Raw genomic sequence first — 20,289 nt, 5'->3', positions numbered from 1 at the left:
TTTCATATGATATGTTATATCTATTTTACAATAAAGTAGTTTTGTAATCTAATATACTAAATCAAACTACGTTAATTTGTACTTGTAGATTTATTTTTGTGGATCATTTTATGGCTAAAAAATTTATCTAAATAGATTATTATCGTGAAATGAATGCATATATAGGACCAAATAATACATGCTTTAGATTCTTAATTAATAAGCAGCATGATCAAACTCATATCTTTGTATAATTAATCTACATAGACATCTCTAACTTACCATGGCCATTACTATTACATTTCACAATGCGGAGAACTGTTCTATTCACAAAAAGATTTCATAAAAGTAAACTCATAAACTGACGTGGTTTCATATGATATGCGGTTAGATTTACTTTACAATAAAAGTAATATTATAATATTATAATGTTGAAGATCAAATTACATCAATTTATAAGTTTATTTTTATAAAATTTCTTTAGTACTAATCGAGTATTTCTCTGCAATGTTACGTCTAGCTTACTAAGAGCTAATAAGTTCACAAATAGCAGTCACAAAGTAATTCACAGATTGATGCAGTGCTTCAAAATCCTGGATCATAGGCATGTCAAGACAAAAGACTTTTAAAAGAAGAGTAATGCTACATATAATCGTGGATTGCGCAAGTACCGTGCAATTCTCTTGAAAATAAAATAGAGTCTACTATTAAAAAATTAGTTTTTTTATGTGGGTCCCATATATACTCACTTTTTTCAAAAGGATTATATGGCATTTACACACTCCATGACTGCAAATATCATTTCTCCTAAAAGAATGTTGTCTTTATTTGCACATCAATCTTTTCAATTTCCTATTGGAAAACTTTAATACACCAGTATAAAAGTGTTGACTAAAAGCATGTTAAATGAGATGTCATAATATTCAGGAGGGAGTATTTTTTTTTTTTTTAGCCTTTTTTTCAATGATACGGAGTGACACTGAGGGTCTGCTTGAAAAAAATAACTATTCTCAAATATTATTTTATCATCCAAATGGTGCTAATTGTAATATTGACTTTTCAAGTTAAAATATAAATGGATATGTATTTGAAATTTTTTAGACAGGTCCAGGTGAAAGTAGAGACAATCTCAGCCCAAAGTAAAGTGGGCAACGAGCTACGTATGCTAAATCTGACTGCTAGTAAATGGTAGATTTTAACTTTATGCGCAAGCATATTCTTTAGAGAATAACTTCTGGCCGGTTGGTTTGCTATCCTCAAATAATAGCCCTCCAATAAATGAGTGCTAAGTAGATCTCTCATATCAGATCTCATGTGTCCGCACAACAGATGATAAAGAAACAAAAAGGAAACTTTTCCAGTAACCCTTCCTCTCTTCCCCCTCTCCAGAAATCTCGAGAGCCTTACACAGAAACAAAAGACCCCCATCTCCCAGGACCAGAACCTCGAACAGTCGTATTGAAAAGCACGAATAGAAAAAGAATAAGCTCATTGGACTTAAGTCTCACTAGAAACCAAAAAAAAAAAATGATAAATGAACTAAGTCCTCTTTGATAGCAAAGCTTCGTGGCAAAATGAAGACAAAGACATAGAGTCTTGGGAGCAAAAGAATTGGAAGTGGTGCCTACGAGAATTGAATTTAGCCTACAAAAGTTTCCATTCTTTTTACCAGAATTGAAGATTCATATGAAAAACAAGAAAAAAAAAAAAAAACTCAGTCCACTGAATTTAGCCTAGATCATAAACCTTCCTCCTATCAACTCAACAAAATCATTCCATAAATGGAAAGCCCCATGAAAATGAAGCTATGAGTTAGCCAATCTCCAAAAATATCAAAATGGACCAAACCAAAACTATCTTGCCTATCCCCTAAACAATAAATGAAGTACTTTGATGAACGAAAAAAATATGATGCCAACCTCTCACTTCAAAATCCCATTCCTTCGACTAGGACCAGACGATAAATTATCGTGAAAAAAGAAGAAAAAAATATCGCTGAAGAGGGTGAAAAAACTAAAGGTGGTTGAGATGACAGAGATAAAAAAAAAGGGTTCAAAACCCTAAAACGAAGACTCTCTCTCTCTCTCTCTCTCTCTCTCTCTCTCTCCCCCTCTCTGCCAACACTGCTAAAACCAACTCAAATTGATGGAACTTGGTGGCTAAATGACTGTTGTGTTCTCTTGCAGTGATGGACCTTGGTGGGCGGCGTCGTTGTTCAGTTGTGGCGACGAAGAAACTAGTGTCGTGTGGTGGTCTGGAATTTGTGAAGGGCTCCAACTTTCATAGATACAGAGAGGAACAAAAATAGACTGCAGGACTCTTGATTTTATCCGGTGTGATGACTATTATAATTTTTTAGTAGAATTGTTGACGTGGCAGGATTTTAAAAGCCTTGACAATGGACGGACCATTCCAAAGAATTTTTGTATTCTTTAAGTCTACAAAGAGGCAAGTGGCTGGGCTGGGTAACGTTTCTTCCAGTATTTATTCGTTCTCCTGTATAATATAATATACAATTATATGTTTTACAATAAATAAAGTCTAGTAAATTTTTTAAAAATAATCAAATTTAGCCTTAAATTTGTTAGGATTTGAGTCTTTCTTCTTTCACTTTTCGAAACTTAGATTCATCTCTCTAATTGTATCGATCTCTTTGTCTGCAAACATCTCTAATAAGTCAATACAAAATGTAGAAAAGTAGTAGAGGCAAGCTTAGGGCCAAAGAGAAGAGGATGCAATCATGCAATTATAGAGGTGGTTCTAGGATTTGCTAATGGACATTGCCAACACGAAGGACCTACAGTCTCAATAAAATATTGGGAGAAACATAAATGATATTTGTAGTCATAAATTTGCAAGCCTCTTGCACTTCTTTAGAAAAAATTGATAAATATAGAATCCATATGAAAAATTTAAATTTTTAATAATAGACCTGTACGAGACTTGCATGTCGTAGGACTGTATCAAGAGTTACCCTCAGAATAGTCTTCATTGATCAAGGTGAGCCCCCATATGCAGCGTTTTTGTGATGACAAAATAAAAATGGTATCCCTCCTTCATTACCTGGTTACATTGCTTCTTTTTCACCTGGTTACATTGCTTGCTTCCTCAAAACCAGTCCTTTTTAGAGTAAATATGTAGTTTGGTATTTCTTCAAATTTGAAACTTCAGTTACAATGTATAGTCCCTCTATGTGCTTTAAAGCCTAAAATATCAAAAAGTTGCCCCTCAATCCCTCAACATTCACAATTTATTTTTTCAGGGTAGGTACAGTTTACATACTCCCAAATTGTCATATTGTTTTCGATTTACATCCTAAACATCAAAATTGTCAACTTTAACTCCAAAATATGACTTTTTAACAATTGAAATAATCATTTTTGATCTGACCATTATATTGGGTTGTATGTGGAGCCTAGTTTGTGAGCAGAAAATTGAGAAACAGAGAGTTCGCTCGACTGTCACTCGACCATGCGCTCAAACGAATCTCAACCTGTGAGTTTGCTCGAGGTGCGTTTGATAGTGGGCTCAAGTGAAGATCAACCCATGAGTTTGCTCAAGTCTAGCGTGACAGTGGGCTCGAGGAGACACAAACCCTAATGTTTTCTCGAGCTTTGCTCGACACACCACTCGAGACAATGTTGATTAGCTGTTCATTCGAGGTATGCTCGACACTCGCTCAAGCGAATGACCCAGCTTTTGCCAATTAGGATTTCTAGCGTTGTTTACTATTAATATGTAACATTTTACTTATGATGTATGTTTTTCAGCATATTTTTCAGAGAGAACAATAGTCAAGTGAGTGCATATTATGTAGGAGTAAAAGTTCTAGAGTGAGTGAGTTGAGATTGAGTGATTGTGATTTCATCTGGTTAATAAGATTTTTGCAGCTCTGTGGATGTAGGTAAGTTGCCGAACCACATAAATTATGTGTTGTGTTTGCTTGATCCTGTGCCTGTTTATTTGTTTGCCATTGTTGGGATGTGTGTGTTTTGCGCAACAACTGATATCAGAGCAAGGTTGGATCTGAAGGAGAACGATGGCTGGAGACAAAGTGAAAGCACTCGGGATCGAGAAGTTCGATGACACTGATTTTGGATACTGGAAGATGCAAATCAAGAACTATCTTTATGGGAAATGCTCCATCTTTCACTGTTGGGAAAGAAGCTAGAGAGCATGGATGATGCTTAGTGGACCCTGTTAGATCGACATGTCCTAGGGATTGTTTGACTGACCTTGTATAGAACAGTTGCACACAATGTCAATAAGGAGAGAACCACGACGAATCTCATGGCGGCTTTATTAGGTGTGTATGAAAAGCTGCAGTGAATAACAAAGTGCACCCGATGAAAAAGTTTTTCAATCTGAGGATATAAGAAGGTATGTCTGTGGCCCAACATTTGAATGAATTCAATACGATCAAAATAAACTATATTCTGTAGAGATTGAATTTGATGATAAGATCAGAGCGTTGATTTTGTTGGCATCGCTGCCAAATAGTTGGGAGGCCATGAGGATGACTGTGAGTAGTTTAGTCGGCAAGATGAAACTGAACTATGACCACGTATGTGACATGATCATTGCTGAAGAGGTACATAAAAGAGACTCGGGTGAGTTTTCGGGTTCGGAATCGGCCCTAAATGTTGACAATTGGGACATAGGACATGACATGTCAAGCTTCAAAAGAGCAAGACGAGATCTGGACAACAGATCACGTACTAGAATTGTGGCAAGTTAGGCCACATCAAGAGAAACTACAGAAATCAAGAAAGTGCAGAGGATGATGTTATGAATATAGTGACTGAAGAAATACATGATACCCTAACTCTTAAAGTGCACAGTTTGATTGATGATTGGGTTTAGGGGTGGGCAGCGGGACCCTGCCCCCACTGTACCACCCTGTTCGCCCCGACCCGACCCGCCCAGGCGGGGCGGGGGCTCTGTACAGTAGATGCAGGGGGCGGGTGGCCCCGCTCGCATCTGCAGCCCCAGCGGAGGCAGGGGATGGAGGGGCCTCAGCCCAGTTATACGAGTAGAACTTGAGCTGTTCATTAACATCGCCATTCATTTATAGTTAGATATCTGCAGAGAACAAAGAAAATATCATAAGGAACATCTCCTCAACAAAACAATGCAACTAAATTGTTGATGCTGTGGAAATCGTACAACAGGGCGAAAGGGAGAAAGAGTCATTCCCGACCCACTGGGGCGACTTGAGCCTCAATCGATATTATTAGGAGCCCCAACGGTGATCTAGTCCGACTAGACGATGTAGGTGCATACATCCATAACAGTGAATGAAAAATATAAGTGCAGAGAAATAAAATAGATGAACTCATGGGTTTACATGGTTCAGCAAAATGCCTACGTCCACGGGTGTTTGGAGAGAAGAAATCCATTACAATATTCTTGTTTACAGTCTCTCATGGTCTCTCATTATTCACTATACAATGGTGGCTTCGGACACATTTACTGAAGAAAAATCGGTCGTTGGAGCTCCCTGTTCTGAGTTTGAAGGAGAAGTCGAAGAGGAAGAAAACCGAAGAAGAAGAATAATAACCTATCCTCGGCAATCATTCGGACCCTCATATTTATCTAATTTCCCTTTCCCGCATGGGCCTTTGTAGTGGTAAGGCCAAGCCTTTGCGTGTCTAACCCTTCCTAATAGCCCCATGTTCCCTGACTTGGCCTTACCCCGCAACGAGTCTAGGGACCCGAATTCTTGACGAGTTTAAGGACTTGACTTCGTTGGACGAGGGGTTAGCGAGTCTAGAGATTTGACCTTACCCTGCAGCGAGTCTAGGGACCCGACTTTGTGGCGAGTCTAGGGACTCGGTTTTGTTAGACAGGGGGTTGGCGAGTCTAAGGACTCGGCCTTCCTCATAGCAAGTCAAGGGACCTGACTTCTTGAGAGTGTAAAGACTCAACTTTGTTGGACGGGGGGTCAGCACCAAGTCTAGAGACTTGGCCTTACCTCGCAGCAGGTCGAGGGACTCAATTTCTTGCGAGTGTAGGGACTCGGCTTTGTTGGATGTGGGGTCGGCACTGAGTCTAGAGACTTGGCCTTACCCAACAGGGAGTCTAGGGACCCGACTTCTTGATGAGTCTAGGGACTCGACTTTGTTGGATGGGGGGTCAGTAAGTGTAGAGACTTGGTTTTACCACGCAACGAGTCTAGGAACCCGAGTTCATGATGAATCTAGGGACTCAGCTTGGTTGAATGGAGGTGCTCATTAGTGCTGAATTGCTCTGTCGGAGTGTAGGGCTACGTGTCCGGTGTTCCGCACTACAGGGAGTTGTTTTGTCAGTAAAAATGAATTTACACAAATTTTGACAAACAACACTGGGAAGCTTTTAGTTGCTGAGGTCAATTTTTGTTTGACCGACAATTGTCTGTTGCTGGTTGTGATTCCCCCACACGAGATGGGCTCTGAGCTAGGGGTCTGAGCGGGCGAATTTCGAGCAATAAGTCTTGTGCCCACCAAATGAATTTCCCAAGTGATGTGTCCCATGCTGACCTTCCGAGCTGGCCTAAGCTGTGTTCCGGTGCAGATGACTTGAACAGTGTTCTTGTGTGCTGCAAACTCTCTCGGTCGGAGCAAATATCACTTTCTCGAACGACTAAAGGCTTTCTCGTGCAAGGGAGATTTTTCTGAGCGAAGGAGACTTCCCCGAGCTATGCATTCCCGAGGCGTGGAGGTGAATCCCGAGTGGAGTGGAGAGTTTGAGCGATGTTGAGGGTCTATCCGGAGGAGAGTGGGTTGTGGAGATGCCGAGCCAGTAGGCTAAGTAGGTAACACTCGTGCTACATGAGGTGTTGTCTCGAGTTGGTGGGATGCCGAGCTGGTGACTCCCGAGCAGCTGGTTGCAAAGCTGGTGAGGTGGCTTCTGAGTAGGAGAGTGGTGGGGTGTCGAGTTGGTGACTTCCGAGTAGCAGGTTCTCGAGCTGAGGAGCTAGCTTCCAAGTTGGTGATCGTTGGGCAAGTGATTGCTGAGCTAAGTTGCTCCCGTGTAGGTGGGCTGCTGAGTTGGTGGCTGCGATGGTGACTCCCAAGCCGCGTGATGGTCGGTCCTGAGCAAATGGGCTACTGAGCAAGTGGCTCCCGAGCGGAACGAGTTCTGGCTGTGACTCCCGAGCAGCACGAGAATTGGTCCCGAGCTGGTGGAGGTGTTGAGCGGAGTAGCTATCGAGCTGAGGGGCTGCCTTGTGGTGCTCCTGAGCAGGTGGGCATGGAGTTGGTTGTGAAGAGCCACGAGAACAGCTTGGTCTGAGACAAAAACATCCGGTGGCCTAAGTGGTGGCTGCCGGAGGGTTAGGCGACTCACGGGAAATCATCATGAGCTTCTGTGTTGTGTGGGGCCAAGCTTGGTCCCATAGCAGTGCACGGTGTGCATGGCCAGTTGTCGCTGCCAGTCGTCTGGGCTAGTCAGCAACCACCTCAGGGGAGGCAGACAACGTTTGCTTGGTGGAGAAAGAAACGTCGGAGACCCAGGTAGTGGGCGTTGACACCCTCTTTTGTCACGGCATGGCTGGGCCGTGCCATGGTCTCCATGGGCATAGGGCGCACCGTCCATGGCCCCCCTAAGGGGGACCGTGGCTATAGGGGCAGATCCCATTGGCAGCGGAGTGGTGATTGCAGGCGGTTCAACTGGGCTGTGCACTATGAGCTTTGGGCGTATGTGAAGCCATGCCCTGTGCACTATGAGTGCACAATGGTCGTGCAATGGACGTGCATGCATGCATGGTGAACGTGCAGAGCACTGTGCACTTGCCCTCTCGAGTACTGTACACATGGTACTGTACACGTGGGGTGCAGTACTTGTGTGCTACTGTGCACTTAAGTGCATAGTGTTTGCCCACTAGTGTGCGGGCAGTGTGAATTTTGAGCAATTGGTCCATACCACGCACTTAGTCTTGTGTTGTGTGTTAAAGTGAACTGGTATAATGGTGAGGAGTTTGGTTCCTCGCCTGGGCGAGAAAAGATTTACTCGCCCATTTTCTGCAGCAGCATTTTTTATAAATGTAAAAGTTAAGAAAATTGAGAATACTCATTTGGTAGGGTGTTATCCGTTCATCCGATGATTTATTCAGTGCGCCGAGAAATCGTACTTGTCCCACCTTCGACGAAGAAAGGAAATTAGATTCCACAGACAACGACACTATTGATACTATAAAAATCGCACAACAGACCCAAATGGGAGAAAGAGTAATTCTTGACCCATTGGGGCGACTTGGGCCTCAATCGGTGCTATTAGGAGCCCTCGATAGTGATCCGATATGGCTATACGGTGTCAGTGCGTACATCCATGGCAATGAATGGAAAACATAAGTGCAGAGAAATAAAAGAGATGAACATATGGGTTTACGTGGTTAGGCATAATGCCTATGTCCACAGGCGTTTGGGGAGGATAAATCCACTATAATATTCTTATTTATAGTCTCTCATGATCTCTCATTCTACACTGTACAATGGTGGTTTCAGATACATTTACTGGAGAAAAATCGGCCGTTGGAGCTCCCTGTTCTAAGTTTGAAGGAGAAGTCGAAGAGGAAGAAAACTAAAGAAGAAGAAGAAGAAGAAGAACCTATCCTCGGCAGTCGTCCGGACCCTCCTATTTATCTGATTTCCCTTTCTCGCGTGTGCCCCTGTAGTGGTAAGGCCAAGCCTTTGCGTGTCTGACCCTCCCTGACAGTCCTATGCTCCCTAACCCCCTGGCAGCCCACTACACTCCCTGACCCCATGGCCCCTACCCCCTGACACCCTTCACCTGCTGCACGTCCTCCCTTGTCCCCCACTCATATCTTTTTGTCTCTTCTCTTAATGTGGCCTGGTGGCTAGGTCTTATATTGGGTTTTATTGTTTTTATCCCCTCACATAAATAACTACAGCCCTTGTTGGACAATTTAGGAACCATTTGTAGTGTATAAATAAAATCTATTTTTTTATTATGGTTATGCAAAGACAACCATTGATGGGTATGATTACGGACAAGCATGTATGTTTGTATCCATGAGTTAAATGATGCAAACAAGTTAAGGAACTACATTATCACATCCCTATACCGTTCTCTGCATTATAGACATGTATGTATGTTTGTATTTATATTTTATATAGTTTTTGTATCTAATTATTTTTAACTTTTATAATCTCAATGTTGTATGCCGAATCCTAATCCTAACTTCCTAAGGACCCAATGATTGCTCTCATCCTGATCCTAATTTCATCTTTGTTAGTACTTTTAATGTTAGTAATTTTTACATTTCTAATATATGTTTTAATTTTTGTTTCATGTTTATGAATCTAATTTGTTTTCCTTTTAAATTATTAATGTTTTAGGTTTTATGATCTCAATTCTCAAAGTCTCACATCAGTCAGCACAACTCACTTTTCTACCACCATGGCCGCCCCAAATTCCATTAAAGAATGAAATGTTATACTTTTGTTAGTTTAGTTAATTGTAATGTTGCTACAATAGTACAATCTGTAATACTTTTAGATGAATTTGTAATTTTGTAGTAGTTTTCTCTTAATTATCATTGTAATATACTAATAGCTTAGTTATGATTATTAGTTAATAGTTGCAACTTAGTAGTTATAATTAATAATTTCTATTAGTGTAAATTATTTTTTGTAAATTTATTATTATTATTTTATTATTATTATTTTTAGTTAAATTCTTGGCGGGGGGAAGGGGCAGACGACTGGGGTGTCCGCCCCTGCACCCCGGTATCTAGACGGGGTACCCAGCCCCCGCACACCGAGCGTGGGTGCCGGGGTGGAAAACCCCATCCCTGCACATGCGGGGGCGGGGGGACGAGTAGCCACCCTAATTGGGTGTTGGATTAAGGGGTTTCGTTCCACATCACTTTACATTGAGAGATCATGCAAAATTATGTTGCTGATGATGTTGGAAAGATGTGTGCGACAGGTGGAAATGCACTGGATGTAATGGGAGTGGGTGATGTGCACATCACACTTCCAAATATGGGCGTGTGGACTTTACAACAAGTTAGACACATTCCAAATCTGAAGAAAAATTTGATCTCTGTGGGATAATTTGATGATAGGGGTTATGCAGTAGCGTTCTCTAGAGGAGCTTGAAGGATCACTAAGGGTGCGCTGGTCTTAGCACATGGTAAGAGATCTAACTATTTATATTTAACATCAGAGTCCAGTATGTGTAGGAAAATACAAGAGTGCAGACAGGTAAGGCTTGATCGTGCAAAACTTATGAGGAAGCCAAATGAAGTTAGCTTTGTCATGTAACCCTGGGGAAGTTGGTTGAGGTTGCTAAGATCGATTCGAAACCGGTTCTACTGCAGTGGGAGTTGTGAATCGCCTAGTGGATGTGCTGATTACGGGCAATGTACGTAAGAGATTGAAGTTCGCTCGACTTCAGTGTGTATTCTAGCTTGAAGACGAGATTTGTGAGTTGCAGAGGTGGTAGGGCTTGGGCTAGAAATATTGGAGGGCATTTGGAGAACCATTCTCCAAGTGAGAGATTTTTGAATTGTGTGTGGAGTTTGATTTGTGAGTAGAAAATTAAGAAATAGAGAGTTCGCTCGACTGTCGCTCGAGCGAATCTCAACCCGTGAGTTCACTTGAGGTGCGTTTGATATTGGGCTCGAGTGAAGATCAAATCGTGAGTTAGCTGAAGTCTCGCTTAACAATAGGCTCGAGCGAGATGCAAACCCTAGTGTTTGCTCGAGCTGCACTCAATACACCATTTGAGCAAATGGCCCAATTTTTACCAATTAGGATTACTTATGATGTACGTTTTTTAGAGAGAACAATAATCAAGTGAATACATATTGTGTGAGTAAAAATCCTAGAGAGAGTAAGTTAAAATTGAATGATTGTAATCTCCTCTGATTAATAAAATTTCTAAAGCCTTGTAGATATAAGCAAGTTACCGAACCACGTAAGTTGTATAGTTTTTGCTTACCACGTGCTTGTTTATTTGTTTGTCATTGTTGGTTTGTGCGTGTTTTGCACAACACATTAAGCCACATTTCAGATTTTTGACCAATTTTGATGATCTTTCAATCATGCAACCTTGTGCCACCAAAACTTCCCTGAAATTCACCCTTCGCCACCAACCCAGCAGAGAATTTACGTCTATTTATGAATTTCAGATTTTAAATGAGCATAGCTTTATCCCAAGCACCTTCAGCGCTTTAATAATGGAGACATTTCCACCAATTAGGCTATTACGAACAAACTGGTTGCCACGAATAAGTGCCAGGTTTACGCATATCATATAACAGATGCCACCGGAATCGCACCACAGAAGATAAATAAGATAAACCGCCATAAACAGCATTCAGATGATTAAAACAATAAACAGTAAATCACAAATCATTTCTTAACGAAGCATCTGTGTCGATCTTTAAGAAAATGACAGAATAAGAAAACTAATATGGCACCACACAGCAAAAATCAAAATCTATAGCACAAAGGATTTGTCGACAAAATTAGAATATGCATTAAACCAGCCAAAGAAAAATGCAAAATGAAGATCCAAATCAGAAAACCTCATTACTTTTCCATAATTCGCCACTCTGCCATAGTCAAAATTACACTAAAGCTGCTTCAAAGTCGCTAGGCTTCAAACCTTAACTCCTTGAGGCCTGCTTTTCCTTTGTCTTCTGAATCTTCAAAACCTTTTTCACAATCTTTTGCTCTTCCACCAAAAAGGCTCGAATGATCCTACAAACCAATTGGAACAAATTCAGAATGCTCATTCAAAACATCCCAACCACATGCACCAAAAAGAATAAAAAAAAAAAAAGAAAAACTGTTGATATTAGGCTCTAACAAAAACAAACCTTTCTCTGACAGCACCTCCAGACAGCACTCCACCATAAGCCCGGTTAACAGTCCTTCGGTTACGAGATAACCTAGACCTCTTATATTCAGCAGGCCTCAAGTGAGGAATCTGTAAACACAGCCAACATTGTATCAAAGCAAGAACTATACTTTTAACTCACGTGGTGAAGAAATGGAATATCACAAACTATATCCATAATTGTGCTATAACAAAAACAAATCCTAATATTGTGAGCAAACAAAACCCAATGGCTATCAATACATTCCAAAGAACTGGAATCAATCCATTTGAGGAGCAAAAGAAGAGAAATATAACATAAACTAAACAATCATATTGGCTAACTTGTCATCAAACAAATATCTATACTTTTTTACTACTAAGACAAAATAATTTATTAATGATGAAAAAGAGTACTAGCCCAGACACAGGTGTACAGGAGCTCCACTGAGAATTCAAAAGGAAAAATAGCTAGAAATTCTTGAGTAGTAGAAATAGTAAGAGCTACATCATCTTGGGCCATTAGCCAATGATAAATGGTCATCAAACAAAAATTGCAACCACGCTTGTTCATTTCAAGTTCTGACACGTGCAAAACTTCAATGGACCCTAACAAAAGGTACATTATATTGTGCACCTTCAATAATGGGTGCCATGTGAAAACAAATGACTAAAAGGAAAAAAGCCCACTGTCTCTCTGTGATTGACAAGGAGGGAGGTACCCTGAAGCTCGCAGTCTCAAGCCTAAAGATACATCTGGAATAGGCAAAGTTGAAACAGTCCAATCCAATCCATGCAATTAGAATGTTGTTTTGGTACTATGGTTTTCAAAGAACAAGGATTGGCAAGGAGTGAAAAGTATGCGTGCCATCCTTTCTGTATACAAAAGAAACATTAGAATAGCACTTTCCCTACTATTCATTATGAGGATCTATGGAGGTAATACGTTGACAGTTTGACCTTATCCTTTCCAGATGTTTATATGAGGTTGACATCATATTGGTGCCTAGGTATCCTTTGTAAGCCTTTCCTTGTTTGAATCATCACATCATTAAAAGATGAACGGTTCAGATATCAGCTGTTTAATGTCTTGGCATTGCAACGAAAATAAACCAACCACACCGCCACTATTCAATAGAAATTCTCACTCCTGAAGTAGTTTTCCTTACTAAAAGAAAAAATAAAATTTTTCACACTCATCCACAGCAAAGACAAAACTACAGTACTTAAAAATTTTATAGGTAATAAGAGAACTATCATTAAAAAGCACAAAAGGCACAATCCAAGTACACAGGACGTATTTTTTTTATAAGTAAACAGGACGTATATAAAACTTTCTTCAGGAAAATGCTTGAGAAACATTAAATGCTCCTATTTCAAAATTTGACACGTTTCTTTCTAAAGTTTAACTTTTTACACAGCTATTAAGGAAAAGACGGCACAAGTGTACAAGGAGAATTATACTGCCTTCTTTTAGCTTTTCCTAGCTCTTAGTTCCTAGCTTGTATTACTTATAAAAAAAAAAAAAGTTCCTAGGTTGTATTTAGATTTTTCTGCTTGTATATTCTTTGTGTACTTGGACTATGCCTATTTACTTGCCTTAATAAAACTTCTTATTGCTTATAAAAAAATGGAGAATTATACTGCCTTCTTGAAAAATATGAAAACTACCGGTTAAAGAGTAATGAATGATCTTTAACAAGATCCTATTAGGTTTCAGTTTATTTGGTACCCTTGACCTCAGTTCAGTTATATTTTTATCCGTATTTAATTATAAATTGGATCTATGGCACAGAGAGTTCAAAAAGCCAAAACAACTTACACCAATGTCAACACCTTCCATGCAAAAAACCCTGCCCTACACTAATAATAGTTACCTGTATTTACTGTTGGATCTGTCAAGTGGCCATAAACAAACTAAGGAAAGAATTTTCAATCTCCTTACTCTAATACAGCTCCGTTATAACAAATTCCCACTTAATCATGCTAAAACTTGATGTATAGTATTCACCCTCCCATACCAACGCCAATTAAAGATCTGTTGTATTCCTATCATTTCCATGTTTATCAGTAAAGCAAATCGGATTTTCGTTAAATCCTTTCACACAAATAGCAGCTTTTTGCAGATTTTACCCAAGAAAGGCTTCTGGTAAAGGCTTCGCATTTAAAACATATAAAATAAAATTAAATCAGAATCAACTTCAAACAAACGATAGGATATAAAATATATGTTCAGATCTCTGTATTTATATATATATATAAATATTGGAGAAATGAGAAAAATGGAAATACCCCTTGGATCCTCTTGCCAGTGACGGGACACTTAGGCCCACTCGCTCTCTTCTTAGTATTCTGGTACACGAGTTTCCCTCCTTGTACACCCAAACAATCAGACACAAAATCATACATGATACAAATAATCAAACAACCAAATCAAATCTCGCATATACAATACAAATAAATTGGTTGTTTTCGTAGCTCACTATTGCATACGATATATATAAAACCAAAAAACTCAATAAATTGAGTGAAGATTAAAGAGAGTATTAAGGGTTTACCGGGAGTCTTGACGATACGATGTTGGTTTGATTTGGTGGCGTAGCTGTGACGCGTGCGATAAGTGAGGCGCTGAACCATTTTTTGAGAAGCTCTGAGACTAACTCTCTCTACTAGGGTTTTGGGCGAAAGCAGAGGAGGGTTAGAACTGCGTGAACAAGAAAGGGAAAAATATATTGGAGGTTTCGACTGTTTAATGCCCTAGATCCAATGGCCGTGAGTACATCTTAGATAAATTTGTGAAATTAAAGAAAACCGTCGTTGTTTTGCCTTCGTATATATGGGAATTTAGGACTGTTTATTGAAAAATGATATGAATAGATTTACTCTTTTCTACATAGCCTGTTTTTGTTTTCTTTGAACAATATTTCAATAGATCAAAAAGGGAAATGTATGGCTATGTTAACTCAATCCATACTTTTTTTAATTTTTATAAAAAGTTAAATTCATGTTGACTTATTTTATATATTTAAACATATATTTTAACTTATTTTATATATTTAAATACATCTCAATAAAATTTATAAAATATTATTATTTATAGATCAATTCAAATCACCTCAACATTCAAAAAGCCTAAAATTACGGTGTGCGATTGGTATCCTGCAAATGTTAAAAGAGAGACTGGACAAACTCTGCCAGAAAATCAAAGGAAAATGGAAAATTAAAGATAGAAGATAAAAGAAGGAAGCGTTATAGTTTAAAATTAACCAATATAATCGTGATACTTTGTTAAAAATAAAAAACTTTGTAAATTAATTACTATCTTAAGAAATCATGCGTATTGCGTTATGAGAGGGGTTTCTTTAAAACTAGTGAATAAAATTTCTCAAGAAGGAGCTTCAAGTGTTATGCTGTTATGAGAATAGTTTTCCTTAAAACAATTGTTATTTCAATGGTGGAACGTTATTGGTGTGTTAAAAAAAACATTATATTCCTGTTTGTCGAAACGTTGTGCTATAACCACAAAATGATTTCACAAAATTAAATTCACAAACTGACATGATTGTATGTGATATGTTATTATAAAAAAATAACTTCATAATCTGACATATCATGTCAAACTACGTCAGTTTGTAAGTTTACTTTTGTGAAATCTCTTTGTGACTAAAACATGTCTATTTTTTTTTTTTTTAATGGTTTAAAATGGCTAGTTCAACTAATATTGTTCATAATCTATGAAGAGTAATGCCAAATTATAATGAAATTGGGAGCGATAGGAAAATAAGACCAAATTTTCTGAGTTATTTGTAAAGCTTCCCTAGTGAATCTATACATCAATTTATAACCTCCTTAACAAGCATGTCTAACCAAATGCTATACTTTTTTTTTCTGTGTGTTGTATAAATCTAGAGTGACCAGCAGCATCTATACAGCTCAAAAGAAGCATCGTGGCACTGGCTGCCCTATCAACATGGAAACAGAAAAAACGAGGGCTCCACCTGAATCCTTCTGCTAACAATGCTAATCTGGTCTAGTTTTTCATGACACCACACTAATTGGTCCCTCGTTAATCTTGACATGTTTAGCACTCTTGAAACCAGTTTCAGTTCAACCTGTGCAAAGAATATTGAATAACCCAAATCCTCGCTCTGATGCTTTTGGAACTTCTTTACAATGCAATTTGCACTTCTCAGTATGTCCTTGAGCTTTTTCTCCTTCTGCAAGGCATTATTGAATTAGAAGGTTTAAATTGAATTCTTGAGTTATAAACACCAGTCCTAATAATGTTAGTATCTAGAAATTTAGAAAGCAAACCTTCTGAAGATCAGCTCGAATGTCGATCAGGAGCGTGAGGTCTGCATCATTTTGGAGATTGACATGATTTTTCTGACGAGGAACATTTAGGATCGTCTTCCCTTCATCTTTATCAGCACGAAGAAATTCCCAAAACACTCGCATTGATTCCTCAATGATTCTTACTATCATGCCACTTGAAATTGCATGATCTTCCTTCGCCTGATCCGACGTTCCTACCTTTTTATCCTTCATGCAATCATCTGGCATGCATGCACATATACTAAATTATATGAAGTGCAAGGTGCTTAAATGACATTACACAGTATGCTTTTTTGTCCAACTTTAATTATTTACCTCTAATGGGTGGCACTTGGAGAAGGTTTCGAAGAACACATCGACTGTTGACATAGTTTCGCACTCTGGGGCCTTGAAATGGTTCGTTCTCTAAAAACCTCTGCAGAAGTACTTGAAACAATTGAAATTCACCTGCAACTTGATTATAGAGATGAAAACCCTGAGAGTCGTATTCCTGCATGAGTTCTTGAGCTTTCCCAAACTGCCAATGGAGTATTTCCCATGAAAGGCAAACCTGCCCAACATAAACCAATTCCAAGTTGCATTGCAATTCTTCGTTGAGTTTGTGCATAGGGTCAGCCGTACTGACTCTTCGAGCTTTTCGTGGCCATATGTTATGTGGAAGAGATTTAGCAGCTGAAGCTGAAGATTTTTGCATTGAAATCGATTTAACTGGCTCTTTCAACTGGAGAAACCCTACACAATTTTTTATTTTTATTTTACCACAAAGCAGATCAGTAAAGTTGTTCGTTTTATCATTAAATAATTTATGAAACTTGTTTCAGTCAAAAAGCATTCGGAAAGCTAGGTTTGTTCAGTTTCGTGGATGCTTTACGAACCACAAAGTTCATATGGGAGTGGGGTATAGACTAAAGAGCCATTAATTAAGATTCTGCCTGTATCACCATCAATAAAGCAAGTATTACCATTGGTAGATCGCTTAAAGTCCGATCGAAAGGAGGGAGGAAGGGACATGAAAGGGAGGTTAATTGGATGGATCAAAGACTTCGGACATGTACCTGTTACTGGTAACTGTGGCATGCATTTGAATCTGACAAGTGGCACATGATCAGCATAAACATGAAGATGATAAAACACCAACAAAGAATTCCCTTTCCAGTTTCCAGTAATGCCAAAATCTATCACTATGCCATCGTTACCCTATTTTATGATTTATCAGTTTCATAATTCATTAATTTTTTTAGTTTTTTTATTAATTGATAGTGAAACATTAATAGCGTGGGTTTTAGTATTTTCTTTTGGCATGCATTGCGGAGTAGCACTAGCCTTCAAAAAATGAATTTCAAACAAAGATGTTCCTTCACACTGCAAATTGAAAGGCTCGGACGACGAGCCCTTGAGAAATAGGCACTACTGCTTTAACATGCCTGGGAACGAAATCACATACCAAAAAAATAGGCTATTCCGAAACTCACCAATTGCATGCATGGTCTGGCTATTCAAGATATCCAGTTTTCGCATTTTTTCTGAGTAGCTCTTGTACACCTTTTGGATCTCTTCTATTCTATCTTTGAACTCGAGCTTTTCTTCAATCTTCAGTGGCTTTAGATCTTCCACCTTTGCTGGAGACTCTGGTTCTTCTTCTTCTTCTTCCTCTTCTAATATGGTAGGAAGTCCCCCAGTTCTCAGATTTCTCAATTCCATTTTCAGCTGTTCTAGTACATCTCCGTGCTCCCATAGGAATTCCAAGTCGTTTTGGTAATCAGAGTTTGATTCCGATGGTTCGGTTCCTTTAGATTCTTCCAAAATATATTTGGGTTCTGACTCTTCTTGGCCTAAATCTTCCTGTTCATGTTTGTTCTCAAGCTTTCCCGACTCTCCCGCAAACAAAGCTGCGTCTTCCACGCTGCTTAAATTCTGCAAATGGGGTTCTAGTTCTATGTATTCTTCATCGGAATCATGTGGCTGATCAACAGCAACAATTTCTTGGGGCCCCCAGAGACTTGTTTCAAAGCTTGAAACTTCTTGAATATTGTCTTTTACTTTTCCTCCATCATTGGCCAAAAGGGCTTCACATTCCCATCCTTCACCGACATTTTTGCTGGCCAAAACCTCATAGGTAATTGAATCAATCATGTGATTGTTCATCGACAACTCACCGCTTGAACTAATCGACTCTGTTTCTGATCCAAATCGTAGAGAGCAATCTTCGGAAACCGATTCAACTTCATCCACAATATCATCGTTACATAGAATACTCCTTTCTGCGCCACCTATCTGGTCTCCCTCCCCCGAAATCAATTTTTTTTCATTGGATGTTTCCTGTTCTGCTTTCTCCAAAACCTCACCAAAACCAAAGTTTTCGACAGAGTCCTCTGCTTTTTCTTGATCAATGGCCTCTTCTTCTAAATTGAGCTCCCGAAAATCTTTGTCGGTAAAAATCCTAGGACCAAGACTTTGGTCGTTGCAAACAGTATAATCATCCGAGCGAGCAAACAATTCTCGGACACTGAAGCTCGTGGTTTCGGGTCCTTCCAAGAATCCACGAACACCTTTCCCGGACACAAACTCATACCTGCTAGCGCCGGCAGCCGTGGCATACTCAGAACTTTCTCTTTCTGCATTGCTTTTATTGCCAGTTTTACTGTCCGGTTCGCTAAAAGCAGCCTCTTCTTTTCTGAAACCATCAGTATGCGAATCACTTGAACCAGTTTGATCGTCTTGTCGAGAATGAATGTCACCGCTACCATTGGCGTTTTCCGAATCATTTGCTTGAGATCTGAAAGTAGCAGAAAAGAACTACGAGTTTTAAATTATCAAAAGCTTGAAAAAGGAACTATTCAAAACAAAAAAATGAAAGCGTACCTGAATACGAATATGATAATTAATCCAAGAATAGGGAAGACGAAGTTCCAGACAAAAACCCATACAGAACCCATAACCCAAACCTTGTTCCGGAACACATACTCATTTACAAGAAGATTAGTAACCAAATCGAAATGGCTTTTGGCGTAAGCAAGTTTTTGGTACCCATCATTTCAATCAACCTCGAAGTTTTTCCCTCAAATTCTAAGCAAAGTCGGAGAGTGACACGGGCACAGAATTTCTCAATCAAGGTTTACTGGAGATAGTGGACGCTCCACTTGCAGACAGCGAACTTTGTTGGTGAAAGAAAAATCAGTGATATTATTCGAGGCCAAACGGGCGAGATTCCAGGAGGGGTTGAGAAAACTCTGCAGAGAAAGAAAGCAACTTGCGAAGAATATATGTTGTTTGTAGGAACAATTAAAATGCACAAATAAATAATATTCTTTTTGGGGTCGGTCTAATATGCCGTGGCAACAGATTGCGAGTTTCTATTGCGGTTTTGGGAATATTTACTTGATAGTGTGACACGTTTGGAAAACGGAGAGTCAAATATGATGAGGTGGAGACAGTGGCCGGTTCGTGTGATTCATGCATGTTATCTACTTTTCAGTTGGTGGTGGTGTTTTCTCTGCGCTGGTCAAGGCACTGAGAGTTTTTTTTTTTTTTTTAAAAGTAGATTCTTTTCATTCATTCACTGATTTAGAAAACACATTGAAGATAGTGGGGAGTTTCCTCCAAATCCACTATACAGTCTGTTACAAGTAAAGCATGTTTACTTAATTTATGTGCAACTACGTTACCTTCTCTATATATGTGTTTAGTAATACAAATACCAAAAAAATGCTAAACTGTCTCTGATTTCTTCAATGATCATCCCAAAATAACTTTCATCTTGCTCTTGTTTCTGAATGGCCAAAACAACACTCTTAGAATCTCCTTTAAGCACTACCCTTTTCATCCCCAAATGCAATCCAACATCTGCTGCTATATGAGCCCCTTTAGACTCTGCTATTGCTGGATTAAGAGTACAAGTTTCATTCTTTCTCATTGTGGCTAGAAATTTACCTTCCTCATCTTTGACTGCAATTCCAATTCCCAGTCTAAGCTACTTTTTATCAATTACCACATCCCAATTTATTTTACAAAAACTTGGTGGTGGACAATCCCATCTAACATTCCTTCTATTGTTGTATTCAGTTTGGACAATGGACCTGAGATGTATACATGCCAGTTCTTGTTTCATCTAGTTTACCTTGGATATCACTAAGTTTGGGTCAATTA

General features: G+C 39.1%; 2 protein-coding genes and 1 long non-coding RNA gene across 3 annotated transcripts; 1 reads left to right on the top strand and 2 right to left on the bottom strand.

The window, feature by feature from the left end:
* LOC121254626 lies at nucleotides 1-15,690 on the top strand. Its single transcript, XR_005938676.1, has 3 exons — nucleotides 1-38; nucleotides 6,130-6,134; nucleotides 15,579-15,690. It is a non-coding gene; the product is annotated as an uncharacterized LOC121254626 (long non-coding RNA).
* On the bottom strand, nucleotides 11,329-14,527 carry LOC121254625 (60S ribosomal protein L34-like). The gene is made up of 4 exons (XM_041154750.1): nucleotides 14,367-14,527; nucleotides 14,101-14,180; nucleotides 11,810-11,919; nucleotides 11,329-11,690 (listed from the first exon to the last, which is right to left on the bottom strand). The coding sequence occupies exons 1-4, from the start codon at nucleotides 14,443-14,445 to the stop codon at nucleotides 11,597-11,599; spliced, it is 363 nt and encodes a 120-aa protein (XP_041010684.1). The 5' UTR covers nucleotides 14,446-14,527; the 3' UTR covers nucleotides 11,329-11,596.
* Nucleotides 15,590-19,460, bottom strand: LOC121254624. Its single transcript, XM_041154749.1, has 5 exons — nucleotides 19,006-19,460; nucleotides 17,616-18,919; nucleotides 16,459-16,875; nucleotides 16,123-16,364; nucleotides 15,590-16,025 (listed from the first exon to the last, which is right to left on the bottom strand). Exons 1-5 carry the CDS (start codon nucleotides 19,077-19,079, stop codon nucleotides 15,774-15,776), a joined length of 2,289 nt encoding a protein of 762 aa, XP_041010683.1. The 5' UTR covers nucleotides 19,080-19,460; the 3' UTR covers nucleotides 15,590-15,773.
* Nucleotides 19,461-20,289: the final 829 nt, after the last annotated feature.

The sequence above is a fragment of the Juglans microcarpa x Juglans regia genome, chromosome 3D, assembly GCF_004785595.1.
Source record: "Juglans microcarpa x Juglans regia isolate MS1-56 chromosome 3D, Jm3101_v1.0, whole genome shotgun sequence".
NCBI classification, from domain to species: Eukaryota; Viridiplantae; Streptophyta; class Magnoliopsida; order Fagales; family Juglandaceae; genus Juglans; species Juglans microcarpa x Juglans regia.
The sequence above is the reverse complement of the archived record's forward strand: the minus strand, read 5'-3'. Positions and strand labels throughout refer to the sequence as shown.

Excerpts from the sequence above, each read along its gene's own strand:
- LOC121254624 (XM_041154749.1), bottom strand. The coding sequence starts at position 19,079 with ATGGGTTCTGTATGGGTTTTTGTCTGGAACTTCGTCTTCCCTATTCTT. Across the intron at positions 16,876-17,615 it reads CCAGACCATGCATGCAATTG|GGTTTCTCCAGTTGAAAGAG; the intron begins GTGAGTTTCGGA and ends AAAATTGTGTAG. Across the intron at positions 16,365-16,458 it reads CCAAGTGCCACCCATTAGAG|ATGATTGCATGAAGGATAAA; the intron begins GTAAATAATTAA and ends CATGCATGCCAG.
- LOC121254625 (XM_041154750.1), bottom strand. The coding sequence starts at position 14,445 with ATGGTTCAGCGCCTCACTTATCGCACGCGTCACAGCTACGCCACCAAA. Across the intron at positions 14,181-14,366 it reads TCGTATCGTCAAGACTCCCG|GAGGGAAACTCGTGTACCAG; the intron begins GTAAACCCTTAA and ends TGGGTGTACAAG. Across the intron at positions 11,920-14,100 it reads CTGGCAAGAGGATCCAAGGG|ATTCCTCACTTGAGGCCTGC; the intron begins GTATTTCCATTT and ends CTGTGTTTACAG.